The 27548-nt window shown below is 42.5% G+C and overlaps 1 protein-coding gene across 2 annotated transcripts in view; it reads left to right on the forward strand.

Moving 5' to 3' along the window:
* The first annotated feature begins 8005 nt into the window (after positions 1-8005).
* MAP4K1 (mitogen-activated protein kinase kinase kinase kinase 1) overlaps positions 8006-27548 on the forward strand; it is a 290702-nt gene continuing 271159 nt past the window's right edge. Inside the window, exon 1 of one of the 2 annotated variants that reach the window (XM_053721618.1) lies at positions 8006-8425. In XM_053721618.1, the coding sequence (XP_053577593.1) occupies positions 8333-8425 (93 nt within the window). In that variant the 5' untranslated portion in view covers positions 8006-8332. The remainder of the gene's footprint in view (positions 8426-27548) is intronic. The other variant, XM_053721619.1, reaches the window with a different exon arrangement.

Here is a 27548-nt window from a genome sequence, read left to right on the forward strand (position 1 = left end):
GTCTTATATTCTCCCTAGAGGAAAGTTCAGTCCATGCTCGTCTTTGTTCTTGTGATGTTTGCTTGTTGGTAGTGAAGGGTTTAGTGCTTTCCGGAGGTGGAATGTTCATCATTTTACAGAATTGGGCAATGTTGGATGTAGAATCGCATTCAATTTTCTTCCCATTTTTTATAGCTAAGACTGAAGTCGGAAAGCCCCATCTATAAGGTATTTTCAGTGTGCGTAGATGTAAAGTCAGGGTGGAGAAGTCTCTTGGTTTTTGAAGTGTTCTTGTAGATAAGTCCTGAAAGATTTGTATGCGGCTTCCTTGCAAGGAGATAACTTGTTGTTTTGTAGCATATGTGTATATCAGCTCTCTGTGCTGGAATTTTTGAAAGCGCACAGTTCCCTTGGTGGTTGAGTGTCCACTGGTTTAGGGCGTAGAGAACGATGCACTCTGTCTAGAGTAATATCAGGGATAGTGGTGTCACTATCTTTAGTCAGTTCCATAAATAAATCTAGTAGGTAATTCTAGATTTTGGGACTTAGTACTAACTCAGGTATGCCTCTGAACCTGAGGTTATTCTCCAGGTCATCTATTTTATCCTCTAGGCCAGTTATGTGCTGATTCTGCTGAGTTACTATTGAAACTAGGTCTGCGATATCTTGGGAGATAAGACCTTCATGCTCTTCCAGTGACTCTACTCTATTCCCCAAATCATTTATTTCCTTTTTAAGATCTGCACATTCCTCTTTTATGCAAGCCTTCACTTGTTCAGTGAGTGTTTCCATTGCTTTATAAGTGATGGGTTGTTCGGTTGTATGTTCAGGAGAGGATGGGGATGAGCATCTAGAGCATTCCTCCATGTCACAGGGTGTGTCATCATCAGATGATTGCAATGTGTCTTAATTTTGTTTATTTTTGTTTTTATCTGTGTGTTTAAAGAATGTATTAACTGCATTCTGCCCATTATGTGTTTGCTTTTGGGGCTTGTCATTTTTCGTAGATTTTTTCGGAGACATTTTATGCAGTTAGTAATAAGGCCACTGTAGTAAATAAAGAAGTAGGCTGTATGGTGAGATGAGGGAAAGAATGAAAGCTGTATGCTGCAGGTTCAAGCTGGTAAGGTTGTGTTAGTAAAAGTCATTTTTCAATGTTTACTTGATAGCCTGGTTTTCGTGGTTCAAATAGTTCTAAATACTGAGTTAGTATCCAAATAGATTATAGGTGATGTGCCAGCTGTTTAATGCAATATTTATGTTATTCTTTTAATGGGAGAAATGATCAGGATCAGGCCCCTATGTAAGCGGCGAGGTGTTTATTTACTCAGTCTTATGATATAGTAATGGAGTTGACTGTTATGATCGCGGTATTAGCCGCGTGGCTTATGTGCTGCCTGATGCCTGGGAGGTAAGAAGGCCTCTCTCTCAGCGCTCCCTCACACTTCAGTGGTGTTCAGTGATTGCGATAGCTTTCTCACAGCTGTCTAGACATCGCGTTTGGTGCGCTCTAGTAGATGCGGGTGGGTGTGGGTGATGGTGGCGCGTTGCGCACTTGCAGCGTAGGCCTTGAGCTCTTTCTTCTTGTGCAGGTGCACCTAGGTCCGGAAAAACCCGCTCCCGACACTGGGCAGTGTACCACGTCCTTGTTCCTTGGCGGCTACTTAAAGGAACATAATACTCATATGCTAAATCACTTGAAACTGATGCAGTATAACTGTAACAAGCTGACAGAAAAATATCACCTGAGCATCTCTATGTAAAAAAAGGAAGATATTTTACCTCACAATTTCCTCAGCTCTCCTGAGTAAGTCCTGTGTAAAAAGTTATACTTCAGCTGCTGTCCAGCTGCAGGTAGGGTTGCCACCCATCCCTTAAAATACAGAACACTTACAAGTTACACATGCTGCAGGGTGTGCAGGGAGAAATATAAGTAGTGCTGTCCAGAAACACAATACATGTTCCTCCCTGCACACCCTGCAGCATGTGTAACTCATAAGTGTCCAGGAAAACATGGCTGAGGTGGCAACCCTAGCTGCAGGTATAAAAAAATGAAGAAATTAGCTGCAACCAATGAACTCTTTTACTGTGATCTCATGAGATTTCATAGTAAACTTCCTTAAACTGAATAGGGAAATAACATGAGTGTGCATGAGGCTCACTCCCTTGCTGGTCCCGGGACAGACATACTAATTTGCTGCTTAAAGTCTTTTGCAATGGGGTTGTGAATACTTAGGACATTTTGAGGTAAAATAACTTTCTTATTTACGTAGAGATGTTCAGGTGATATTTTCTAGTCAGCTTTTTACAGCTATGCTGCATCACTTTCAAGTGTTTAAACATTTGGGTACATGTCCCTATAAGTAAAAGCAGTGCCAGCTTATCTAAGGAGCCTCAGTGTGTTGAGGCCATCTTGGTCGGCCGCTCGCTCCTTCCCCCGTTTAGTGTCCCTTTAAAGACCTACGGATATTGAAGAAAGACCTCCAGGTTCCAGTCCTACCACTAAATGCCATGGAGTAAAACCAGAGACTGCCCCAAGCCTGACCACAGCTCTTGCAACTACTCCCACAGCCCACAAACCCTGCCCAAAAAACACCCATGACCAACTTTCCCACTTACCCCACCACCCGTCTCAGTACATCATGCAATTTTAAACAACTTTCCAGTGTACATCTATTATCTTATTTGCTTTGTTCACTTTGTAGTCCGCTAGCTTTATAGCTTAAACCACTGCGATTCATTCCACTATCAAAGACCAGTAGTTAGGGATTTTGCGAAACAAAAATGTTACAAAGTACACTAACACCCATAAACTACCTATTAACCCCTAAACCGCCAACCCTCGCATCGCAAATACTTTAATAATCCTATTAACCCCTAATCCGCTGACCACCCACATTGCCAATACTAAATAAACCTATTAACCCCTAAACCACTGACCCCCCACATCGCTAACACCTAAATAAAACTATTAACCCCTAATCCGCTACCCGCCCGCATCGCAAATACTAATCTAAACCTATTAACCCCTAAACCGCCAAACACCCATATCGCAAATACTTAACTAAACCTATTAACCCCTAAACCACCAAACACCCACATTGCAACTACCTAAATTAAACTATATATAAAAAAAATAAAATATACCAAAAATAAAAAACCTAAATTGCAAAATTAAAAAATCTTAACACTACGAAAAAAAATAAAAAATTACATTACAAAAAAGTCTAAAATTACGAAAAATAAAAAAAATCTAAGATGTAAGCACCATAATCTGAAGCGCCCCCATGCTCCCCGCTCACTTGTGTGGGTCTTGGGGGTCTGTAGCTGCTTAGATGCCTGAGATACAGGCTTCTAAGCAGCATGCCCCTTACTCCTATAGTTAACATTGTTAAGTATAAATAAAGTTGCGCGTGACTTCACCGCGCATAATGTGAAGCGCCGACGATACATGTCACTATGCAGGCACGATTGCTGGGGTAGGAGCGGGTGGGAGCCCCCAGATCTCCCTCAAGGTGGGAGAGTGCTAGTGAAGGCTCTGAGCTGTCATTAGCACCAGAGTGGGAAACTCTGCAACGGTTCAGAGCCGTCGTTAGCACTCAAGGGGTTAAAAAGACACATAATCCCTTTATTACCCATTACTCAATTTTGCATAACAAACACGGTTATATTAATATACTTTTTACCTCATTGATTACCTTGCATCTAAGCCTCTACGGACTGCCCCCTTATTTCAGTTCTTGCATTTTAGCCAATCAGTGCCCTCTCATAAGTAAGTCCACGGTGGTACACATAATATTACTACTATATAATATCTACTTTTGGTGAACGATATGCAATATTTAACTGCATATCATTATCCTGATTTATAGCCATTTTTAACTAGTGAGTGTGTGCTTATGTATGGTGCTGTGACTGATTTTTTTATTATTCAATAAAGTTTAGTATTATTATTTCTCTTTGTGGTGCATTTTTTTGGTAATAAAGCTCCAGAGTGTATCTGGGTGAGGGGAAACTGCAGAGTTTGCAAAATGTAGAAATGAAACTAGTAAGTCAGTCGTGTATAATGTTTTAGTCAGGGAGTCAAAGTCAGCAGTGAGTGCAGGAATATAGCAGAGAGTTATGCAGGACAGGTTGGTGGAGTAGTGACTGAGATTTGTGGGCAAACAGCAGAGAGGGCTCAAAGGAAGGTTGGAGGAATATTGACTGACGTATGAGGGAATAGCAGAGGGTGTGCAGAGCAGGTTGGAGGCTTAGTGACTCAGCTGTGTTTGGGAATCGTAGTGAGGACTGCAGGGCAGGTTGGAGGTGTAGTTACTGGACTGTGTTTGTGAATAGCAGAGAGATACAGGGCATATTGGAGGTGTAGTGACTGAGCTGTGATAGGGAATAGCAGAGAGGGTTGGAGGTATAGTGACTGAGTTGTGTGGGGAAATAATAGTGAAGGATGCAGTGCAGGTTGGAGGTGTAGTGACTAGGCTGTGTTGGGGAATAGCAGAGAGGGCTGCAGGACGGGGTGGAGGTGTAGTAACTGTGTGTATTGGAATAGTAGAGAGAAGGGAGCAGAGCAGGTTGGCGGTGTAGTGACTGAGATGTGTGTTGGAATAGTAGAGAAGGGTGCAGAGCAGGTTGGAGGTGTAGGGATTGAGCTGTGTGAGGAAATACAGAGAGGGCTGCAGGGCGCGCTGGTGGTGTAGTAAGTGGGGAAAAGCAGAGATAGCTTCAGGGCAGGTAGGAGATGTAGTTATTGACATGTGTGAAGGAATAGCAGAGAGTCCTGCAGGGCAGGTTGGAGATGTAGTGACTGAAGACTGAAATGTGTGAAGGAATAGCAGAGAGTCCTGTAGGGCAGGTTGGAGGTGTAGTGACTGAAGACTGAAATGTGTGAGGGAATAGCAGAGTCCTGCAGGTCAGGTTGGAGGTGTAGTGACTGAGGTGTGTTGAGAAATAGTATAAAGGACTGCAGCGCAGGTTGGAGGTGTAGTGACTTAACTGTGTTGGAGAATAGTATTGATAGCAGCAGTGCGTGTAGGAGGTGTAGTGACTTTGCTGTGTTGGAGAATAGTATAGATAGCAGCAGTGTGTGTAGGAGGTGTAGTGACTGAGCTGTGTTGAGGAATAGCACAGATAGCTGCAGGGCATGTTAGAGCTAAGAGGTGAAGTAAGAAAGCTGAGCACAGGAATAGTATTGATAGCTGCAGGGTATGTTAGAGGTGTAGTGACTAAGCTGTGTTGGGGGATAGTATAGATAGCTACAGGGTATGTTGGAGGTGTAGTGACTGAGCTGTGTTGGGGAATAGTATTGATAGCTGCAGGGTATGTTGGAGATGTAGTGACTGAGCTGTGTACAGGAATAGAATATATAGCTGCAGGGCATGTTGGAGGTGTAGTGACTGAGCTGTGTACAGGAATAGTATAGATAGATGCAAGGCAGGTTGGTGGTGTAGTGACTGAGCTGTGTATAGGAATAAAATTGACAGCTACAGGGCATGTTAGAGGTGCATTGACTAATCTGTGTACAGGAATTGTATAGATAGCTGCAGGAAATGTTGGAGGTATAGTGACTGAGCTGTGTACAGTAATAGTATAGCTAGATGCTGGTCAGGTTGGTGGTGCAGTGACTGAGCTGTTTACAGGAATAGTATAGATAGCTGAAGGGTATGCTGGAGGTGTAGTGATTGAGTTGTGTTCGGGAATGGTATAGATAGCTGCAGGGTATATTGGAGGTGTAGTGACTAAGCTGTGTTGGGGGATAGTATATATAGCTGCAGGGTATGTTAGAGGTGTAGTGACTGAGATGTGTTGGGGGATAGTATAGATAGCTGCAGGGTATGTTGGAGGTGTAGTGAATGAGCTGTGTTGGGGGATAGCATAGATAGCTGCAGGGTATGTTAGAGGTGTAGTGACTGAGCTGTGTACAAGAAATGTATAGATAGCTACAGGGTATGTTGGAGATGTAGTGACTGAGCTGTGTTGGGGGATAGTATAGATAGCTGCAGGGTATGTTGGAGGTGTAGTGACTAAGCTGTGTTGGGGGATAGTATAGATAGCTGCAGGGTATGTTGGAGGTGTAGTGACTGAGCTGTGTTGGGGGATAGTATAGTTAGCTGCAGGGTATGTTAGAGGTGTAGGGACTGAGCTGTGTTGGGGAATAGTATATATAGCTGCAGGGTATGTTGGAGGTGTAGTAACTGAGCTGTGTAGAGGAATAGTATTGATAGCTGAAGGGTATGTTGTAGGTGTAGTGACTGAGCTGTGTTGGGGGATAGTATAGATAGCTGCAGGGTATGTTGGAGGTGTAGTGACTGAGCTGTGTTCTGAAATAGTATAGGTAGCTGCAGGGTATGTTGGAGGTGTAGTGACTGAGCTGTGTTGGGGGATAGCATAGGTAGCTGCAGGGTATGTTGGAGGTGTAGGGACTGAACTGTGTACAGGAATAGAATATATAGCTGCAGGGTATGTTGGAGGTGTAGTGACTGAGCTGTGTTGGGGGATAGTATAGATAGCTGCAGGGTATGTTGGAGGAGTAGTGACTGAGCTGTGTTGGGGGATAGTATAGATAGCTGCAGGGTATGTTAGAGGTGTAGTGACTGAGCTGTGTACAGGAATAGTATAGATAGTTGCAGGGTATGTTTGAGGTGTAGTAACTGAGCTGTGTTGGGGGATAGTATAGATAGCTGCAGGGTATGTTGGAGGTGTAGTGACTGAGCTGTGTTCTGAAATAGTATAGATAGCTGCAGGGTATGTTGGAGGTGAAGTGACTGAGCTGTGTTGTGGGATAGTATAGATAACTGCAGGGTATGTTGGAGGTGTAGTGACTGAGCTGTGTTGGGGGATAGTATAGATAACTGCAGGGTATGTTGGAGGTGTAGTGACTGAGCTGTGTTGGGGATAGTATAGATAGCTGCAGGGTATGTTGGAGGTGTAGTGACTGCGCTGTGTTGGGGGATAGTATAGATAGCTGCAAGGGTATGTTGGAGGTGCAGTGACTGTGCTGTGTTGGGAGATAGTGTATACAGCTGCAGGGTATGTTGGAGGTGTAGTGACTGAGCTGTGTTGGGAGATAGTGTATATATAGCTGCAGGGTATGTTGGAGGTGTAGGGACTGAACTGTGTACAGGAATTGTATAGATAGCTGCAGGGTATGTTGTAGGTGTAGTGACTGAGCTGTGTTGGGGGATAGTATATACAGCTGCAGGGTATGTTAGAGGTGTAGTGACTGAGCTGTGTTGGGGGATAGTATAGAAAGCTGAAAGGTATGTTGGAGGTGTAGTGACTGAGCTGTGTTGAGGGATAGTATAGATAGCTGCAGGGTATGTTAGAGGTGTAGGGACTGAGCTGTGTTGGGGGATAGTATATATAGCTGCAGGGTATGTTGGAGGTGTAGTGACTGAGCTGTGTAGAGGAATAGTATTGATAGCTGCAGGGTATGTTGAAGGTGTAGTGACTGAGCTGTGTTGGGGGATAGTATAGATAGCTGCTAGGTAGGTTGGAGGTGTAGTAACTGAACTGTGTTCTGAAATAGTATAGATAGCTGCTGGGTATGCTGGAGGTGAAGTGATTGAGTTGTGTTGGGGAATAGTATAGATAGCTGCGCAGGGTATGTTGGAGGTATAGTGACTGAGCTGTGTACAGGAATTGTATAGATAGCTGCAGGGTATGTTGGAGGTGTAGTCAATGAGCTGTGTTGGGGGATAGAATAGATAGCTGCAGGGTATGTTAGAGGTGTAGTGACTGAGCTGTGTTGGGGGATAGAATAGATAGCTGCAGAGTATGTTAGAGTAGGGACTGAGCTGTGTTGGGGGATAGTATAGATAGTTGCAGGGTATGTTAGAAGTGTAGTGACTGAGCTGTGTACAGGAATAGTATAGATAGCTGCAGGGCATATTGGAGGTGTAGCGACTGAGCTGTGTACAGGAAGAGCTCAGGAAGGAACTGCAGTACTGACTGTGGTGGTTTTAGTGTGCAAGTAGCTGTGAGATTGATATTAGGCACAGGTATGATCTGATCAGAATTAGGGTGCACAGGGCATTGTGCATATTCACGCAAGCAAACACTTATACACCACGCTACACTAGTGCACACACACACACTAGTGCAAATACACTCTCTTACACACACTTAGTTATATTCAGCCATATCAAGCACAACTGGAAAGAACTCACACCCTCAGCACACATTCACATGCAACATTCACCCCATCACTCACACTCACTTGTCACACCCTCAGCACACATTCACATGCAACATTCACCCCATCACTCACACTCACTTGTCACACCCTCAGCACACATTCACATGCAACATTCACCCCATCACTCACACTCACTTGTCACACCTAGGCTGTGCTGGGATGGAGGCGCTGGACATCTCTAAAAGGGACCCTCAGGATGACTTCGAGTTGATTCTCCGACTGGGCAGTGGGAGTTACGGGGAAGTGTATAAGGTGAGAACGTTGTAAAGAGAATAGTATTGCAGAAAAGAAAATGCACAGCAAATAATACTGTCCTTTAGTTAATGAGACTGCTCTACAGCATGTGAGCTCATCCTATAGTTAATGAGACTGCTCTACAGCATGTGAGCTCATCCTATAGTTAATGAGACTGCTCTATAGCATGTGAGCTCATCCTATAGTTAATGAGACTGCTCTACAGCATGTGAGCTCTTCCTTTAGTTAATGTGACTTCTCTACATCATGTGAGTTCATCCTATAGTTAATGAGACTGCTCTACATCATGTGAGTTCATCCTATAGTTAATATGACTGCTCTACATCATGTGAGCTCATCCTATAGCTAATAAGACTGCTCTACATCATGTGAGTTCCTCCTATAGCTAATGAGACTGCTCTACAGCATGATAGCTCATCCTATAGCTAATGAGACTACTCTACAGCATGAGAGCTCATACTATAGCTAATGAGACTACTCTTCAGCATGTGAGCTTATCCTATAGTTAATAAGACTGCTCTACAGCATGTGAGCTTATCCTATAGTTAATGAGACTGCTCTACAGCATGTGAGCTTATCCTATAGTTAATGAGACTGCTCTACAGCATGTGAGCTTATCCTATAGTTAATGAGACTGCTCTACAGCATGTGAGCTCATCCTACTCTACAGAATGTGAGATTGTCCTGTAGTTAGTGAGACTGAGTAGTACTGTTTTGTAGTTAATGAGACTGCTCTACAGAATATGAGATTGTCCTTTAGTTAATGATATTGCTCTACAGCATGTGAGATTGTCCTGTAGTTAGTGAGACTGCTATACAGAATGTGACATTGTCCTGTAGTTAGTGAGACTATGAGTAGTACTGTTGTGTAGTTAATGAGACTGCTCTACAGAATGTGAGATTGTCCTTTAAATAATGAGACTGCTCTACAGCATGTGAGATTGTCCTGTAGTTAATGAGACTGCTCTACAGCATGTGAGTGCATCCTATAATTGATGAGACTGCTCTACAGCATGTGAAATTGTATAGTGAGACTGTGAGTAGTACTGTTGTGTAGTTAGTAAGACTGCTCTACAGTGAGTGAGACTGCCCTATAATAAGTAAGATTCTCCTACAGTTAGTGACACTGATCTTCAGCTAGTTGAACATGTCCTGCAGTTAATGAGACTGGCATATAGTGAGTGAGACTCTTCAGCTATTAGTAAGAGTGAGACTGTAATGCAGTTAGTGTGCTTTTATCGAGGATAATCTGAATCACAGAAATATTTATCTAACTTACGTAGTACAAAACGATCTTTATATTCTCCTTTGTAATTTACTGCATTTTACCTAAATAATTCACATTGATGGGTATTTGGGGTTTCCACATTTCGATGGAAAACATAAATACATTTTTAAGTATGCCAAGTGTGTTACAGAGCTAAAAACTGAGTGAGACTGCTACCCTTTATTAAGTGACTACTTCTGTCTACTGAGTGTGACTGTTGCTCTTTGAATGCAACTAGACTTCCAACTAGCTGTCTGAATGTGACTGCTGCTGTCTTGTGATTGACTCTCTAATAAATGTGACTATTGCTGTCTTGTGATTGCCTCTCTCTAATGAGTGTGACTGCTGCTGTCTTGTGATTGCCTCTCTGTAAGGAGTGTGACTGCTGGTGTCTTGTGATTGCCTCTCTGTAAGGAGTGTGACTGCTGGTGTCTTGTGATTGCCTCTCTGTAATGAGTGTGACTGCTGGTATCTTGTTACTGCCTCTCTGTAATGAGTGTGACTATTGCTTTCTTGTGATTGCCTCTCTCTAATGAGTGTGACTGCTGCTGTCTTGTGATTGCCTTTCTGTAATGAGTTTGACTGCTGGTGTCTTGTGATTGCCTCTCTCTAATGAGTGTGACTGCTGCTGTCTTTTGATTACCTCTCTCTAATAAGTGTGACTGCTGCTGCCTTGTGATTGCCTCTCTCCAATGAGTGTGACTGCTGGTGTCTTGTGATTGCCTCTCTGTAATGAGTGTGACTGCTGGTGTCTTGTGATTGCCTCTCTCTAATGAGTTTGACTGCTGCTGTCTTGTGATTACCTCTCTCTAATGAGTGTGACTGCTGCTGTCTTGTGATTGTCTCTCTCTAATGAGTGCTGCTGTCTTGTGATTACCTCTCTCTAATGAGTGTGACTGCTGGTGTCTTGTGATTGCCTCTCTAATGAGTGTGACTGCTGCTTTTTTGGGATTGCCTCTCTGTAATGAGTGTGACTGCTGGTGTCTTGTGATTGCCTCTCTCTAATGAGTGTAATGCTTATCTCTTGTGATTGCCTCTCTCTAATGAGTGTGACTGCTGCTGTCTTGTGATTGCCACTCTAATGAGTGTGACTGCTGCTGTCTTGTGATTGCAACTCTCTAATGAGTGTGACTGCTGCTGTCTTGTAATTGCTTCTCTAATAAGTTTGACTGCTGATGTCTTCAGATTGCCTCTCTTTAATGAGTGTGACTTCTGCTGTCTTGTGATTGCCTCTCTAAAGAGTATGACTGCTGCTTTCTTGTGATTGCCTATCTGATGACTGTGACTGCTGCTGTCTTGTGATTACCTCTCTAATAAGTGTTACTGCTGCTGTCGTGTGATTGCCTCACTAATGAGTGTGACTGCTCCTGTCTTGTGATTGCCTCTCTGTAATGAGTGTGACTGCTGCTGTCTTGTGATTGCCTCTCTCTAATGAATGTGACTGCTGCTGTCTTGTGATTGCCTCTCTAATGAGTGTGACTGCTGCTGTCTTGTGATTGCCTTTCTAATGAGTGTAACTGCTACGGTCTTGTGATTGTCTCTCTGAGTATGACTACTGCTCTCTTGTGATTGCCTCTCTCTAATGATTGTGACTGCTGCTGTCTTGTGATTGCCTCTCTCTAATGAATGTGACTGCTGCTGTCTTGTGATTGCCTTTCTAATGAGTGTAATTGCTACGGTCTTGTGATTGCCTCCCTGAGTATGACTACTGCTCTCTTGTGATTGCCTCTCTCTAATGAGTGTGATTGCTGCTGTATTGTGATTGCCTCTCTAATGAGTATGACTGCTGCTGTTTTGTGATTGCCTCTCTGTAATGAGTGTGACTGCTGCTGTCTTGTGATTGTATCTCTCTAATGAGTGTGACTGCTGCTTTCTTGTGATTTCCTCTCTGAGTATGACTGCTCCTGTCTTGTGATTGCCTATCTAATGAGTGTGACTTCTGCTGTCTTGTGATTGCCTCTCTAATGAGTGTGACTGCTGCTGTCGTGTGATTGCTTCATTAATGAGTGTGACTACTCCTGTCTTGTGATTGCCTCTCTCCAATGAGTGTGACTGCTGCTTTTATGATTGCCTTTCTAATGAGTGTGACTGCTGCTGTCTTAAGGTTGCCACTCTCTATGAGTGTGACTTCTGCTGTCTTGTGATTGCCTCACCCTAATGAGTGTTACTGCTGCTGTCTTGTGATTGAATTGCCTCTCTAATAAGTGTGACTGCTGCTGTCTTGTGATTGCCTTTCTAATGAGTGTAACTGCTACGGTCTTGTGATTGCCTCTCTGAGTATGACTACTGCTCTCTTGTGATTGCCTCTCTCTAATGAGTGTGACTGCTGCTGTCTTGTGATTGCCTCTATCTAATGAGTGTGACTGCTGCTGTCTTGTGATTGCCTCTCTAATGAGTGTGACTGCTGCTGTCTTGTGATTGCCTCTCTCTAATGAGTATGACTGCTGCTGTCTTGTGATTGCCTCTATCTAATGAGTGTCACTGCTGCTGTCTTGTAATTGCCTCTCTCTAATAAGTGAGACTGCTGCTGTCTTGTGATTGCCTCTCTCTAATTAATGTAACTGCTGCTGTCTTGTGATTGCCTCTCTCTAATGAGCGCGACTGCTGCTGTCTTGTGATTTCCTCTCTCTAGTGAGTGTGACTGCTCCTGTCTTGTGATTGCCTCTCTCTGAGTGTGACTGCTCCTGTCATGTGAGTGCCTCTTTCTAATGATTGTAACTTCTGCTGTCTTGCGATTTCCTCTCTTTAATGAGTGTGACTGCTGCTGTGTTGCGTTTTCCTCTCTCTAATTAGTGTGACTTCTGCTGTCTTCTGATTGCCTTTCTAATGAGTGTAACTGCTACGGTCTTGTGATTGCCTCTCTGAGTGTGACTGCTGCTGTCTTAAGATTGCCTCTCTCTAATGAGTGGGACTTCTGCTGACTTGTGATTGCCTTTCTAATGAGTGTAACTGCTACGGTCTTGTGATTGTCTCTCTGAGTATGACTACTGCTCTCTTGTAATTGCCTCTCTCTACTGATTGTGACTGCTGCTGTCTTGTGATTGCCTCTCTCTAATGAATGTGACTGCTGCTGTCTTGTAATTGCCTCTCTAATGAATGTGACTGCTGCTGTCTTGTGATTGCCTCTCTAATGAGTGTGACTGCTGCTGTCTTGTGATTGCCTTTCTAATGAGTGTAACTGCTACGGTCTTGTGATTGTCTCTCTGAGTATGACTACTGCTCTCTTGTGATTGCCTCTCTACTGATAGTGACTGCTGCTGTCTTGTGATTGCCTCTCTCTAATGAATGTGACTGCTGCTGTCTTGTGATTGCCTCTCTAATGAGTGTGACTGCTGCTGTCTTGTGATTGCCTTTCTAATGAGTGTAATTGCTACGGTCCTGTGATTGCCTCTCTGAGTATGACTACTGCTCTCTTGTGATTGCCTCTCTAATGAGTATGACTGCTGCTGTTTTGTGATTGCCTCTCTGTAATGAGTGTGACTGCTGCTGTCTTGTGATTGTCTCTCTCTAATGAGTATGACTGCTCCTGTCTTGTGATTGCCTATCTAATGAGTGTGACTTCTGCTGTTTTGTGATTGCCTTTCTAATGAGTGTGACTACTGCTGTCTTGTGATTGCCTCTCTAATGAGTGTGACTGCTGCTGTCGTGTGATTGCTTCATTAATGAGTGTGACTGCTCCTGTCTTGTGATTGCCTCTCTCCAATGAGTGTGACTGCTGCTTTTATGATTGCCTTTCTAATGAGTGTGACTGCTGCTGTCTTAAGGTTGCCACTCTCTATGAGTGTGACTTCTGCTGTCTTGTGATTGCCTCACCCTAATGAGTGTTACTGCTGCTGTCTTGTGATTGCCTCACTCTAATGATTGTGACTGCTGCTGTCTTGTGATTGAATTGCCTCTCTAATAAGTGTGACTGCTGCTGTCTTGTGATTGCCTCTCTAATGCGTGTAACTGCTGCTGTCTTAAGATTGCCTCTCTCTAATGAGTGTGACTTCTGATGTCTTGTGATTGCCTTTCTAATGAGTGTAACTGCTACAGTCTTGTGATTGCCTCTCTGAGTATGACTACTGCTCTCTTGTGATTGCCTCTCTCTGAGTGTGACTGCTGCTATCTTGTGATTGCCTCTCTCTAATGAATGTGACTGCTGCTGTCTTGTGATTGCCTCTCTAATGAATGTGACTGCTGCTGTCTTGTGATTGCCTCTCTAATAAGTGTAACTGCTGCTGTCTTGTGATTGCCTTTCTAATGAGTGTTACTGCTACGGTCTTGTGATTGTCTCTCTGAGTATGACTACTGCTCTCTTGTAATTGCCTCTCTCTAATGTGTGTGACTGCTGCTGTCTTGTGATTGCCTCTCTCTAATGAATGTTACTGCTGCGGTCTTGTGATTGCCTCTCTAATGAGTGTGACTGCTGTTGTCTTGTGATTGCCTCTCTAATGCGTGTAACTGCTGCTGTCTTAATATTGCCTCTCTAATGAGTGTGACTTCTGCTGTCTTGTGATTGCCTTTCTAATGAGTGTAACTGCTACGGTCTTGTGATTGCCTCTCTGAGTATGACTACTGCTCTCTTGTGATTGCCTCTCTCTAATGAGTGTGACTGCTGCTGTCTTGTGATTGCCTCTATCTAATGAGTGTGACTGCTGCTGTCTTGTGATTGCCTCTATCTAATGAGTGTGACTGCTGCTGTCTTGTGATTGCCTCTCTCTAATAAGTGTGACTGCTGCTGTCTTGTGATTGCCTCTATCTAATGAGTGTCACTGCTTCTGTCTTGTAATTGCCTCTCTCTAATAAGTGAGACTGCTGCTGTCTTGTGATTGCCTCTCTCTAATTAATGTAACTGCTGCTGTCTTGTGATTGCCTCTCTCTAGTGAGTGTGACTGCTGCTGTCTTGTGATTTCCTCTCTCTAGTGAGTGTGACTGCTCCTGTCTTGTGATTGCCTCTCTCTGAGTGTGACTGCTCCTGTCATGTGAGTGCCTCTCTCTAATGATTGTAACTTCTGCTGTCTTGCGATTGCCTCTCTTTAATGAGTGTGACTGCTGCTGTGTTGCGTTTTCCTCTCTCTAATTAGTGTGACTTCTGCTGTCTTCTGATTGCCTTTCTAATGAGTGTAACTGCTACGGTCTTGTGATTGCCTCTCTGAGTGTGACTGCTGCTGTCTTAAGATTGCCTCTCTCTAATGAGTGTGACTTCTGCTGTCTTGTGATTGCCTTTCTAATGAGTGTAACTACTACGGTCTTGTGATTGCCTCTCTGAGTATGACTACTGCTCTCTTGTGATTGCCTCTCTCTGAGTGTGACTGCTGCTGTCTTGTGATTGCCTCTCTCTAATGAATGTGACTGCTGCTGTCTTGTAATTGCATCTCTAATGCTGCTGTCTTATGATTGCAGCTCTCTAATGAGTGTGACTGCTCCTGTTTTGTGATTGCCTCTCTAATGAGTGAGACTGCTGCTGTCTTTTGGTTTCCTCTCTCTAAGGTGTGCTACTGCTGCTGTCTTGTGATTGCCTCTGTTTAATGAGTGTGACTGCTGCTCTCTTGTGATTGCCTCTCTCTAATGAGTGTGACTTCCTCTGTCTTGTGATTGAATTGCCTCTCTAATGAGTGTGACTGCTGCTGTCTTGTGATTGCCTCTCTAATGCGTGTAACTGCTGCTGTCTTGTGATTGCCTCTCTCTAATGAGTGTGACTGCTCCTGTTTTGTGATTGCCTCTCTCTAATGAGTGAGACTGCTGCTGTCTTGTGGTCTCCTCTCTTTAAGGAGTGTGACTGCTGCTGTCATGTGATTGCCTCTCTAATGAGTGCGACTGCTGCTGTCTTGTGATTGCATCTCTAATGAGTGTTACTGCTGCTGTCTTGTGATTGCCTCTCTCTAATGAGTGTGACTGCTCCTGTTTTGTGATTGCCTCTCTCTAATGAGTGAGACTGCTGCTGTCTTGTGGTCTCCTCTCTTTAAGGAGTGTGACTGCTGCTGTCTTGTGATTGCCTCTCTAATGCGTGTAACTGCTGCTGTCTTGTGATTGCCTCTCTCTAATGAGTGTGACTGCTCCTGTTTTGTGATTGCCTCTCTCTAATGAGTGAGACTGCTGCTGTCTTGTGGTCTCCTCTCTTTAAGGAGTGCGACTGCTGCTGTCTTGTGATTGCATCTCTAATGAGTGTTACTGCTGCTGTCTTGTGATTGCCTCTCTCTAATGAGTGTGACTGCTGCTGTCTTGTGATTGCCTCACTCTGAGTGTGACTGCTGCTGTCTTAAGATTGCCTCTCTCTAATGAGTGTGACTTCCTCTGTCTTGTGATTGAATTGCCTCTCTAATGAGTGTGACTGCTGCTGCCTCTCTAATGCGTGTAACTGCTGCTGTCTTGTGATTGCCTCTCTCTAATAAGCATGACTTCTGCCCTCTTGTGATTGCCTTTCTAATGAGTGTAACTGCTACAGTCTTGTGATTGCCTCTCTGAGTATGACTACTGCTCTTTTGTGATTGCCTCTCTCTAATGAATGTGACTTCTACTGTCTTGTGATTGCCTCTCTGAGTGTTACTGCTGCTGTCTTGTGATTGCCTCTCTGAGTATGACTACTGCTCTTTTGTGATTGCCTCTCTCTAATGAATGTGACTTCTACTGTCTTGTGATTGCCTCTCTGAGTGTTACTGCTGCTGTCTTGTGACTGCTGCTTTCTTGTGATTGCCTCTCTAATGAGTGTGACTTCCTCTATCTTGTGATTGAATTGCCTCTCTGAGTGTGACTGCTGCTGTCTTGTGATTGCCTCTCTAATGCGTGTAACTGCTGCTGTCTTATGTTTGCCTCTCTCTAATGATTGTGACTTCTGCTGTCTTGTGATTGCCTTTCTAATGAGTGTAACTGCTACGGTCTTGTGATTGCCTCTCTGATTATGACTTCTGCTCTCTTGTGATTGCCCCTGTCTAATGAGTGGGACTGCTGCTGTCTTGTGATTGTCTCTCTCTAATGAGTATGACTGCTGCTGTCTTGTGATTGCCTCTCTAATGAGTGTGACTGCTACTGTCTTAAGATTGCCTCTCTCTAATGATTATGACTTTTGCTGTCTTGTGAATGCCTTTCTAATAAGTGTAACTGCTACGGCCTTGTGATTGCCTCTCTGATTATGACTGCTGTTCTCTTGTGATTGCCCCTCTCTAATGAATGGGACTGCTGCTGTCTTGTGATTGTCTCTCTCTAATGAGTGTGACTGCTGCTGCCTTGTGATTGCCTCTCTAATGAGTGTGACTGCTGCTGCCTTGTGATTGCCTCTCTAATGAGTGGGACTGCTACTGTCTTGTGATTGCCTCTCTAAAGAGTGACTGCTGCTATCTTGTGATTGCCTCTCTCTCTTATAAGTGTGACTGCTGCTGTCTTAAGATTGCCTCTCTAATTAGTGTGGCTTCTTCTGTCTTGTGATTGCATCTCTAATGAGTGTTACTGCTGCTGTCTTGTGATTGCCTCTCTCTAATGAGTGTGACTGCTCCTGTTTTGTGATTGCCTCTCTCTAATGAGTGAGACTGCTGCTGTCTTGTGGTCTCCTCTCTTTAAGGAGTGTGACTGCTGCTGTCTTGTGATTGCCTCTCTAATGCGTGTAACTGCTGCTGTCTTGTGATTGCCTCTCTCTAATGAGTGTGACTGCTCCTGTTTTGTGATTGCCTCTCTCTAATGAGTGAGACTGCTGCTGTCTTGTGGTCTCCTCTCTTTAAGGAGTGCGACTGCTGCTGTCTTGTGATTGCATCTCTAATGAGTGTTACTGCTGCTGTCTTGTGATTGCCTCTCTCTAATGAGTGTGACTGCTGCTGTCTTGTGATTGCCTCACTCTGAGTGTGACTGCTGCTGTCTTAAGATTGCCTCTCTCTAATGAGTGTGACTTCCTCTGTCTTGTGATTGAATTGCCTCTCTAATGAGTGTGACTGCTGCTGCCTCTCTAATGCGTGTAACTGCTGCTGTCTTGTGATTGCCTCTCTCTAATAAGCATGACTTCTGCCCTCTTGTGATTGCCTTTCTAATGAGTGTAACTGCTACAGTCTTGTGATTGCCTCTCTGAGTATGACTACTGCTCTTTTGTGATTGCCTCTCTCTAATGAATGTGACTTCTACTGTCTTGTGATTGCCTCTCTGAGTGTTACTGCTGCTGTCTTGTGATTGCCTCTCTGAGTATGACTACTGCTCTTTTGTGATTGCCTCTCTCTAATGAATGTGACTTCTACTGTCTTGTGATTGCCTCTCTGAGTGTTACTGCTGCTGTCTTGTGACTGCTGCTTTCTTGTGATTGCCTCTCTAATGAGTGTGACTTCCTCTATCTTGTGATTGAATTGCCTCTCTGAGTGTGACTGCTGCTGTCTTGTGATTGCCTCTCTAATGCGTGTAACTGCTGCTGTCTTATGTTTGCCTCTCTCTAATGATTGTGACTTCTGCTGTCTTGTGATTGCCTTTCTAATGAGTGTAACTGCTACGGTCTTGTGATTGCCTCTCTGATTATGACTTCTGCTCTCTTGTGATTGCCCCTGTCTAATGAGTGGGACTGCTGCTGTCTTGTGATTGTCTCTCTCTAATGAGTATGACTGCTGCTGTCTTGTGATTGCCTCTCTAATGAGTGTGACTGCTACTGTCTTAAGATTGCCTCTCTCTAATGATTATGACTTTTGCTGTCTTGTGAATGCCTTTCTAATAAGTGTAACTGCTACGGCCTTGTGATTGCCTCTCTGATTATGACTGCTGTTCTCTTGTGATTGCCCCTCTCTAATGAATGGGACTGCTGCTGTCTTGTGATTGTCTCTCTCTAATGAGTGTGACTGCTGCTGCCTTGTGATTGCCTCTCTAATGAGTGTGACTGCTGCTGCCTTGTGATTGCCTCTCTAATGAGTGGGACTGCTACTGTCTTGTGATTGCCTCTCTAAAGAGTGACTGCTGCTATCTTGTGATTGCCTCTCTCTCTTATAAGTGTGACTGCTGCTGTCTTAAGATTGCCTCTCTAATTAGTGTGGCTTCTTCTGTCTTGTGATTGCCTCTCTAATGGGTGTGACTGCTACTGTCTTGTGATTGCCTCACTCTTATGAATGTTACTGTTGCTTTGCAAGCAGTGCATTGCTTCCCCTTCAACAAATTAAGCAAAAGTTGTTTAAACTTCTATGGTATATCTGAATCATGAAATAACTTGTTTTGGTTTCAGGTCCCTATAAGAGAGACTGCACCCTAGCTAATGATAATGCTTAAAAATTTGTGAGGCTGCATCCCAACCATAAAGTCTCCATCCCAATCGTTGAGACTAAGGGGTATATTTATAAAGCAGCGGATGTTGCTTATTCGCCGGAAATGTAAGTTGAGGCAGTGGTCATAAGACCGCTGCTCCTTAACTCTTCCGCCACCTCTGAAGTGGCAGACACCAATCATCCCGATCAGATACGATCGTGATGATTGACACCCCGTTCTAGTGACCGATTGGCTGTAAATGTGCAGGGGGAGGCATTGCACAAGCATTTCACTAGAATTGCTTGTACAATGTTAAATGCCGACAGTGTATGCTGTCAGAATTTAGCAATGTCGGGCGGACATAATTCGCTACAGCGGATCATGTCGCTCTGACATTTGTTAAATCGGCCCCTAAGACTGAATCAGATAAGGTCAGGTGAGACTGCATCCTATTCTTCAAGGCTGATCCTAATCACAAGACAGCACTTCAGTGAGGAAGACTGATTTCAATCTATAAGACTGCACCCTATTCTGTGAGGCTGACCACAATCAGTGAGACTGATCTCAATCTATAAGACTGCACTCTATTCTGTGAGTCTGATCACAATCAGTGAGACTGATCTCAATCTATAAGACTGCACTCTATTCTGTGAGGCTGATCATAATCAGAGAGACTGCTGCTCAGTGAGGCAGACTGATCTCAATCTATAAGACTGCACCCTATTCTGTGAGGCTGACCACAATCAGAGAGACTGCTGCTCAGTCAGTGAGGAAATGCACCCCAGAGAGACTGCCCCTTGTCCATGAGACTTTATACCAGTCAGTAAGAGTGCCCCCCAAAACAAATAGACTGCCCCTATTCATGAGAATTTATACCAGTCAGTAAGAGTGCCCCCAAAACAAATATACTGCCCCCTATCCATGAGACTTCATAGCAGTCAGTAAGAGTGCCCCCCAAAACAAATAGACTGCCCCCTGTCCATGAGACTTCATACCAGTCGGCAAGAGTGCCCCACAAAACAAATAGACTGCCCCCTATCCATGAGACTTTATACCAGTCAGTAAGAGTGCCCCCCAAAACAAATAGACTGCCCCCTATCCATGAGACTTCATACCAGTCAGTAATAGTGCCCCCAAAACAAATAGATTGTCCCCTATACATGAGATTTCATACCAGTTAGTAAGAGTGCCCCCCCCCCCCTTAAAAAAATAGACTGCCCCTATCCTTGATACTTCATACCAGTCAGTAAGAGTGCCCCCCCAAAACAAATAGACTGCCCCCTATCCATGAGACTTCATACCAGTCAGTAATAGTGCCCTCCCCCCAAAACAATAGACTGCCCCAACCAGAGAGACTGAATTGTACCATCCTATGCTAAGTGAGAGAAGCACCTTCAAATGAGTGAGACTGCTTGTCTACCTGTTGTTTCATCCCGATATACTCATAGCAATAGTATTATTATTATCTTTATTTGAAATAAAGACAAGGCAGATGCATTAGAGTGCCCTTATCCCCAGAGAGCTTGCCATCTCCCCTCTGACCTCCATATAACCAGAGCCTGGCTCATCACATGACACATCAGAACCCTTTGACCACATCTCAGCTTCCTGCCCTAGTGCCTGGCCAGCTGGTCAACCTCAAGGACTTTATAGCTACTTATGTCCCTATTGGTACTGGTGACCCCTCCTGTTCGCCTTGGCTGCGTCAGTGTTGTGCATGTGGCTTCCTGTATCTCTCGCAGGTGCACCCAGCCTCTCTTAAGCTTCCTGTAAACCCTCCGCTCTGCTGCTCTCAGCTCAGCCTCTGCATCACCACGATGCATTGCTATGTGCTGCAGTTAAACATATTTTTCTCAGGGTGTAATAAGTCCTCACCCAACCCCCCCTCTCTAGATCTCGGGCTCTGTGCTCAATGCTTCTGTCATATCTCTGTGTACAAGCAAATTATCATTGTAATAGTCATATGCTGTTTTGCAGGTTAAGGGTTGAATTCTTTCCAGGGGCAGAAGGGTTAACTTATTAAACAAATCTAGACTGCACCATTACACATTTAGAACAGAAATCACCATAAGCTCCACTTTTTTCCAACTTTTTAATTGACTAATCATATGTTCTTTGGTATCTTTGGTTGAAAAGCAGGGGAGTAAACTCAGGAGCGTGCACGTGCCTTGAACACATTATCATAAAAAATTTCAAATTTTGCTTCTATTATCAAATTTGCTTCATTCTCTAGGTATCATTTGTTGAAGAAGCAGCAATGCACTACTGGTTTCTAACTGAACACATGGGTGAGCCAATGACAATCGGTTTATATATGCAACCACAAATCAGCTGCTAGAACATTGGCTGTTTGCTGCTCCTGAGCTTACCTAGATAAACCTTTTAGCAAAGGATAACAAGAGAAGGAAGCAAATTAAATAACAGAAGTAAATTGGAAAGTTGTTTTCTAATTGTATTCTCTATCTGAATCATAAAAGAAAATGTTTGGGTTTCATGTCCCTTTAATATGCCTTGTGCAGAGCTAACACAGCTCTTCTTGCAGATGATTCTCACTGGGTTTGGCCCTTGATCATGCATAGTTAATGTAAAATATTTTACATTCGGCTTTTTGTGCTTGTCAGGTTAAAACAGTTAAAGAGATAGTAAGCACCAAACATGTTATTGTTTAAAAAGATAGATAATTCCTTTACTACCCATTCCCCAGTTTTGCATAACCAACACTGTTATATTAATATACGTTTTACCTCTGTGATTACCTTGTATATAAGCTATTGCTGACTGCCTCCTTATCTCATATATTTTGACAGAATTGCATTTCAGGCAATAAGTGCTGACTCTTAAAGGATTACTTTCCGTTATAATTTTTAAGCCAAACAACTAACATATTAAAGTTAATAAACATTAATTAAAACCTACTGACCTATATTTATCTTTTATTTGCCGATGATGTCACATTATCCTGCCCACTATTTTCAGCACTGCATGTTCAAAATACTTAAACCAATGAAATTGTGTTAAAAGCGCCATTTTGAAACCTAGGTATTGTAAACGGATTGGTACAGAGCAAAGGATACCCGCAGAATGGGTTTGGAAAACAATTAAATTTGCAGACAAGATTTCTGATATACGGTAGAGATATGTTAATGAAATGCTATTGATAAAAAGCGTATTTGGGGTAGTTAGTTAGTAACAGGCATAGAAAATATTTACTTACAGTGGCCCTTTAAATAACTTCACGTGCATGAACTAAATGTTATTTATATGAAACACATGAACTAACGCCCTCTAGCTGTGAAAACTGTCAAATGCATTCAGAGAAGAGGCGGCCTTCAAGGGCTTAGAAATTAGAATATGAGCCTACCTAGGTTTAGCTTTCAATTAAGTATAACAAGAGAACAAAGCAAATTTGATGAAAAAAGTAAATTAGAAAGTTGTTTAAAAATCACATGCCCTATCTGAATCATGAAAGTTTAATTTGGACTTTACAATCCCTTTAACTTTTAGCTCATAATACAAGCGCAACCTGACGCGTGCAAAAAGCTTACTTCTAGCAAAGTTAACGCTTGAGCGGGAGCGTTAATTTGCGCTCCACTTGTAATCTGTCCCAAAATAGTTTTTTTTACACATACAACAGACATTCATTATTTTGTCTGTTTTTCCTGTAATTGAACTCTGGAGTGCATTCTGTGGAACACTCCTATATGTTGTAGAAGTATTTTTTGATATGTGCAGGTGCGTATATATCTGTACCTAACTGGCCACAACAAAGGAAATAAGATAAAAAACATTCAAATTGCTGTGTCCCAGGACTGTAACTCAATGCAGATTTATTTTTTATGCAGATATGTTAAAACTTCACTTTAAAGGGACAGTCTATTCAAAATTAAACTTTCATGATTCAGATAGAACACACAATACTAAACAACTTTCCAATTCTCTTCCATTAACTAAATGTGCACAGTCTTTTTATATTTATACTTTCTGAGGCACTAGGTCCTACTGAGCATGTGCAAGATTCACAGGCTATACTATATGTATTTGTGATTGGTTGATGGCTGTCACATGATGCATTAGGAAGGAAATTGTAGCTGACATTAATCAGAAAACAAAATCTACTACTTACTACTTTTGAAATGCATTGGCCTCTATTTATCAAGGTCTGTCGGACCTGATCCGACAGTGCGGATCAGGTCCGACAGACCTCGCTGAATACGGCGAGCAATACGCTCGCCGTATACAGCATTGCACCAGCAGCTCACAAGAGCTGCTGGTGCAACGCCGCCCACTGCAGACTCGAGGCCAATAGGCCGCCAGCAGGGGGGTGTCAATCGTACTCGATCGGGTTGATTTGCGGCGATGTCTGTCCACTTGCTCAGAGCAGGCGGACAGGTTATGGAGCAGCAGTCTTTGTTACCGCTGCTTTATAACTGCTGTTTCTGGCGAGCCTGCAGGCTCGCCAGAAACACGGGGCATCAAGCTCCATTCGGAGCTTGATATATATGCCCCATTGTCTCTTTATTATGCATTTACTGATTATGCTATTGCACTGTGTTTAGTGGTCCTTTTAAGCTGCACAAAAGTTTTACAATGCTTATTTCAATGCCATTGCTAAATGTAAAAAAAAAAAAAGTTTATTTTTAAAGGGGCAGGGAACCCAATTTTTTTCTTTCTTGGTTCAGATAGATCGTACAATTTTAAACAACTTCCCAATTTACTTCTTTTATCAAATTTGCTTCATTTTTTTGGTATCCTTTGTTGGAGAACCAATGTACTCTTAGAAGCTAGCTGAACACTTCGGATGAGCCAATGAGAAAAGGTATATATGTGCAGCCACCAATCAGCAGCTCCTGAGCCTACCTAGCTATGCTTCTCAACAAAGAATACCAAGCGAACAAAGTAAATTAGTTAAAAATTTGTTAAAAATTGTAAGGTTTTGTCTGAAAAATCTTGGGTTTAGGATGTTAATGGGTTTGTTTAATACCTTGTTTTTAGTAAATCACTTCTTGTTAAAAGGACAGCCCACACCGTAGTCATTACGTTAGATTAAGCTGCAGATATCCTCCTGCGCCCCTTCTATATCATGCCGCATGATGTCGTCAGTGGGCGGAGCTTGGCAGTCATTTCAAAGTGACCAGAAACAATATTCATTTTAAAATAACTTTTTTACTGTTCCTGCTGCATGATATAGAAAGGGTGCAGGAGGGTAATTGCAGCTTAATCTAGTGTAAGACTTTAAGATGAAAGAAAATATTTTTAATTATAAAAGTGAAACTATTGGCTTCCTTTTAAAACCACAGATTTACGTTTCCAAATATTCTGTCACTCTTTAGCTACCAGAAAGGGATGTATAATACTGTGCTATGCAAATTACTGCAGATAAGAAGTTGAGGGGACATTAAAGACATTTAGGGACATATTTATGATTGTGCGAGCAGAGATATAGCGGATCATGTCCGCTGCACATCGATAAATGCCGACAGCATACGCTGTGCGCATTTAACATTGCACCAGCAGTTCTTGGTGGTGTTAATTTTTTTCTGGCGATTTCTGTTCCCCGCCTCAGAGCAGGCGGACAGTTTATGCTTCATAACTTCTGTTTCCGGTGAGCGGAAATACGGGGCATAAAGCTCCGTATGGAGCTTGATAAATATTCCCCTTAATATACACATGCAAACACACACGCATATATATATATATATATATATATATATATATATATATATATATATATAAATATATTCATCCTAGAAATGAATCATTGCATTGCAAATAGTTTGAATGCAAAATAAATGGTTTAAAAAACATTTCAAACTTACATTTTGTATTGCTTAGGAGACCAGGGACACACCGCTTGAAGAGTCTTTTGTGTATGATTATCTTATCTTCTCTGTTGTGGCCAAATATGGACACTCATAAATGTGCTCTGGAACATATAAAGCAGGCACTGTGCAGCATATAGGAAAGTCAGGTTCTGAATACCAAATTATTCATTAGTCAGACAGAGTATACTATTTTAAACAACTTTCCAATTTACTTATATTATCAATTTTGCTTCCTTCTCTTGAAATCCTTTATTGAAGGAGCAGCAATACACTACTGGGAGCTAGCTCTACACATCGGTAAGCTAATGATAAGAGGTATATATGTGCCAAAAAAGTGCAATATACTTTTATTATTTATTTCCTGTTTTTTAAATTTAAAAATAGTAAACATTTCCAATTAATGTGAGTAATGCTTAATGTGTCTTTAAATGTTTAAAAATTGGTAATGTTGAAAAAATGATTTTACAATAAGTGAGGATCATAGTCCCTTCCAAGAAAATGAATTCTCTAAATAGAAACATAGAATTTGACAGTAGGTAAGAACCAAAAAGGCCCATCAAGTCTACCCATATACCATGTTACTTTTTCTTAGGAAAGCCTTATGCATGTCCCATCAAGTCTACCCATATTCCATGTTACTTTTTCTTAGGAAAGCCTTATGCATGTCCCATCAAGTCTACCCATATACCAAGTTACTTTTTCTTAGGAAAGCCTTATGCATGTCCCATCAAGTCTACCCATATTCCATGTTACTTTTTCTTAGGAAAGCCTTATGCATGTCCCATCAAGTCTACCCATATTCCATGTTACTTTTTCTTAGGAAAGCCTTATGCATGGCCCAGGCATTTTTGAATTCCTTTACAGTCTTTGGGGTCTATTTAACAAATATCTGCCGGACATGATTTGCTATAGCGAATTATGTCTGCCTGACATCGCTAAATTTCTTGTGCATTTAACATTGCACAAGCATTTCTTGTGAAATGCTTGTGCAATGCCGCCCACTGCACATTCACGGCCAATCGGTTGCTAGCAGGGGGTGTCAATCATCCATATCTGATCGGGAGCAGTGGTCTTACGACCTCTTTTGGACAATGTCTAGTTAATTTATATCCTTCTGAAGATATGGGGATCGATTTATTAAGCAGCGGATGCTGCTTCCGACCCCTTTTGTTTCAGGTCATCCCGATCGGATCCGATTGGGATGATTGACGGCCCCTGCTAGCAGCCGATTGGCTGCCGGTGTGCAAAGGGTGGCATTGCACAAGCATTTCACTAGAAATGCTTGTGCAATCTTAAGGCATTTAGCGAGGTTGAGCAGACATGATTCACTACAACAAATCATGTCCGCTCGACCAATGTTAAATCTACCACATGGTCTCCAGGACTGTAAACAGTATTCCAGATGTGGCCTAACTAGTGATCTGTAAAGTGGCATAAGAACCTTACTATTTTTGCTACAAATACCTCTCCCAATGCAACCAAGTATTTGACTGGCCTTACTGGCTGCACTGCTGCATTGTGTACAAAATTTTATATCATCTGAAATAAAATATTCCCCAGCCCCGTTTCTCTTTTGTTACAGTCAGTAATGTACCATTGAGACTATAATTGGCCATTTAATTTTTGGATCCTATATGCATAATTTTGCTCTTGGTGACATTAAATTTTAGATCCTATTTATTTGCACAGTCCTCCAGTTTTTTAACCTTCCCCTGAAGCCCACTTACAATATCACTTATTAACATGTTAAACAAAACAGGCCCAAGAACTGACCCTTGGGGAACACCACTAGTAACTGAATAATTAATTTAAACCCTCTGCCTTCTATCCTTAAAGGGACAGTCTACACCAAAATGTTTCTTATTTAAAAAGATAGATAATCCCTTTATTACCCATTCCCCGTTTTTGCATAACCAACAAAGTTATATTAATATACTTTTTACCTCTGTGATTACCTTGTATCTAAGCCTCTGCAGACAGCCTCCTTATCTAAGTGCTTTTGACAGACATGCAGTGTAGTCAATCAGTGAAGACTCCTAAATAACTTCACGGGAGTGAGCACAACGTTATCTATATGACACACATGAACTAACACTGTCTAACTGTGAAAAACGCTCTTAGCTAAGAGGCGGTTTTCAACGGTTTAGAAATCAGTTTGAGCCTAGCTAGGTTTAGCTTTTCAAAAATACCACCAAGGGAACAAAGCAAATTTGATGATAAAAGTAAATTGGAAAGTTGTTTAAAATTGCTGCCCTATCTGAATCATGAATGTTTAGTTTTGACTTTACTGTCCCTTTAAGCCGGTATTCTACCCACTTAACAATCTAAGCATCTACTACAAGGCAATACATTTTGTGAATAAGTTTGTTGTGTGGGACAGTGTCAAATGCTTTGCTAAAGTCTACATACACAATATCTAAGGCTCCTCCCAGGTGTATTATAAACTAAAAGCTGTGTTTAGTAGATAGGTCTGTTTGTCTTACAAATCCATTTTAGTTGGTGTACAGGAGTTGCCTGTTCCTACTTCCAATATTAATTTTTGTTGGGTAGAGGAAAGTGAAATTTTGCAAATGTAAAGGTATTAGGAGATTACCATGATTAATTGTAAGATTTACAACTGTAGCTGATAGGCTGGATACCGGAGTCAGGAGCTATCAGGGAGGTTTCTGGGAGTCCGTACGTTTTCCAGCTTATGCAGTACAGGGGAAAATCAGAAACGTGCCCAAAGTGCAATCCTAGAAGATGTTGCTAAGTCCAGTACAAGCAACTCAGTAAAGGGTCATACAGTCCAGGAAACAAGCCAGAGTTATAACAGGGTATGGAGAACCGGGACACAAACGCTGGGATCATT

The sequence above is a fragment of the Bombina bombina genome, chromosome 7 (assembly GCF_027579735.1).
Source record: "Bombina bombina isolate aBomBom1 chromosome 7, aBomBom1.pri, whole genome shotgun sequence".
In the NCBI taxonomy this organism is placed as follows: domain Eukaryota; kingdom Metazoa; phylum Chordata; class Amphibia; order Anura; family Bombinatoridae; genus Bombina; species Bombina bombina.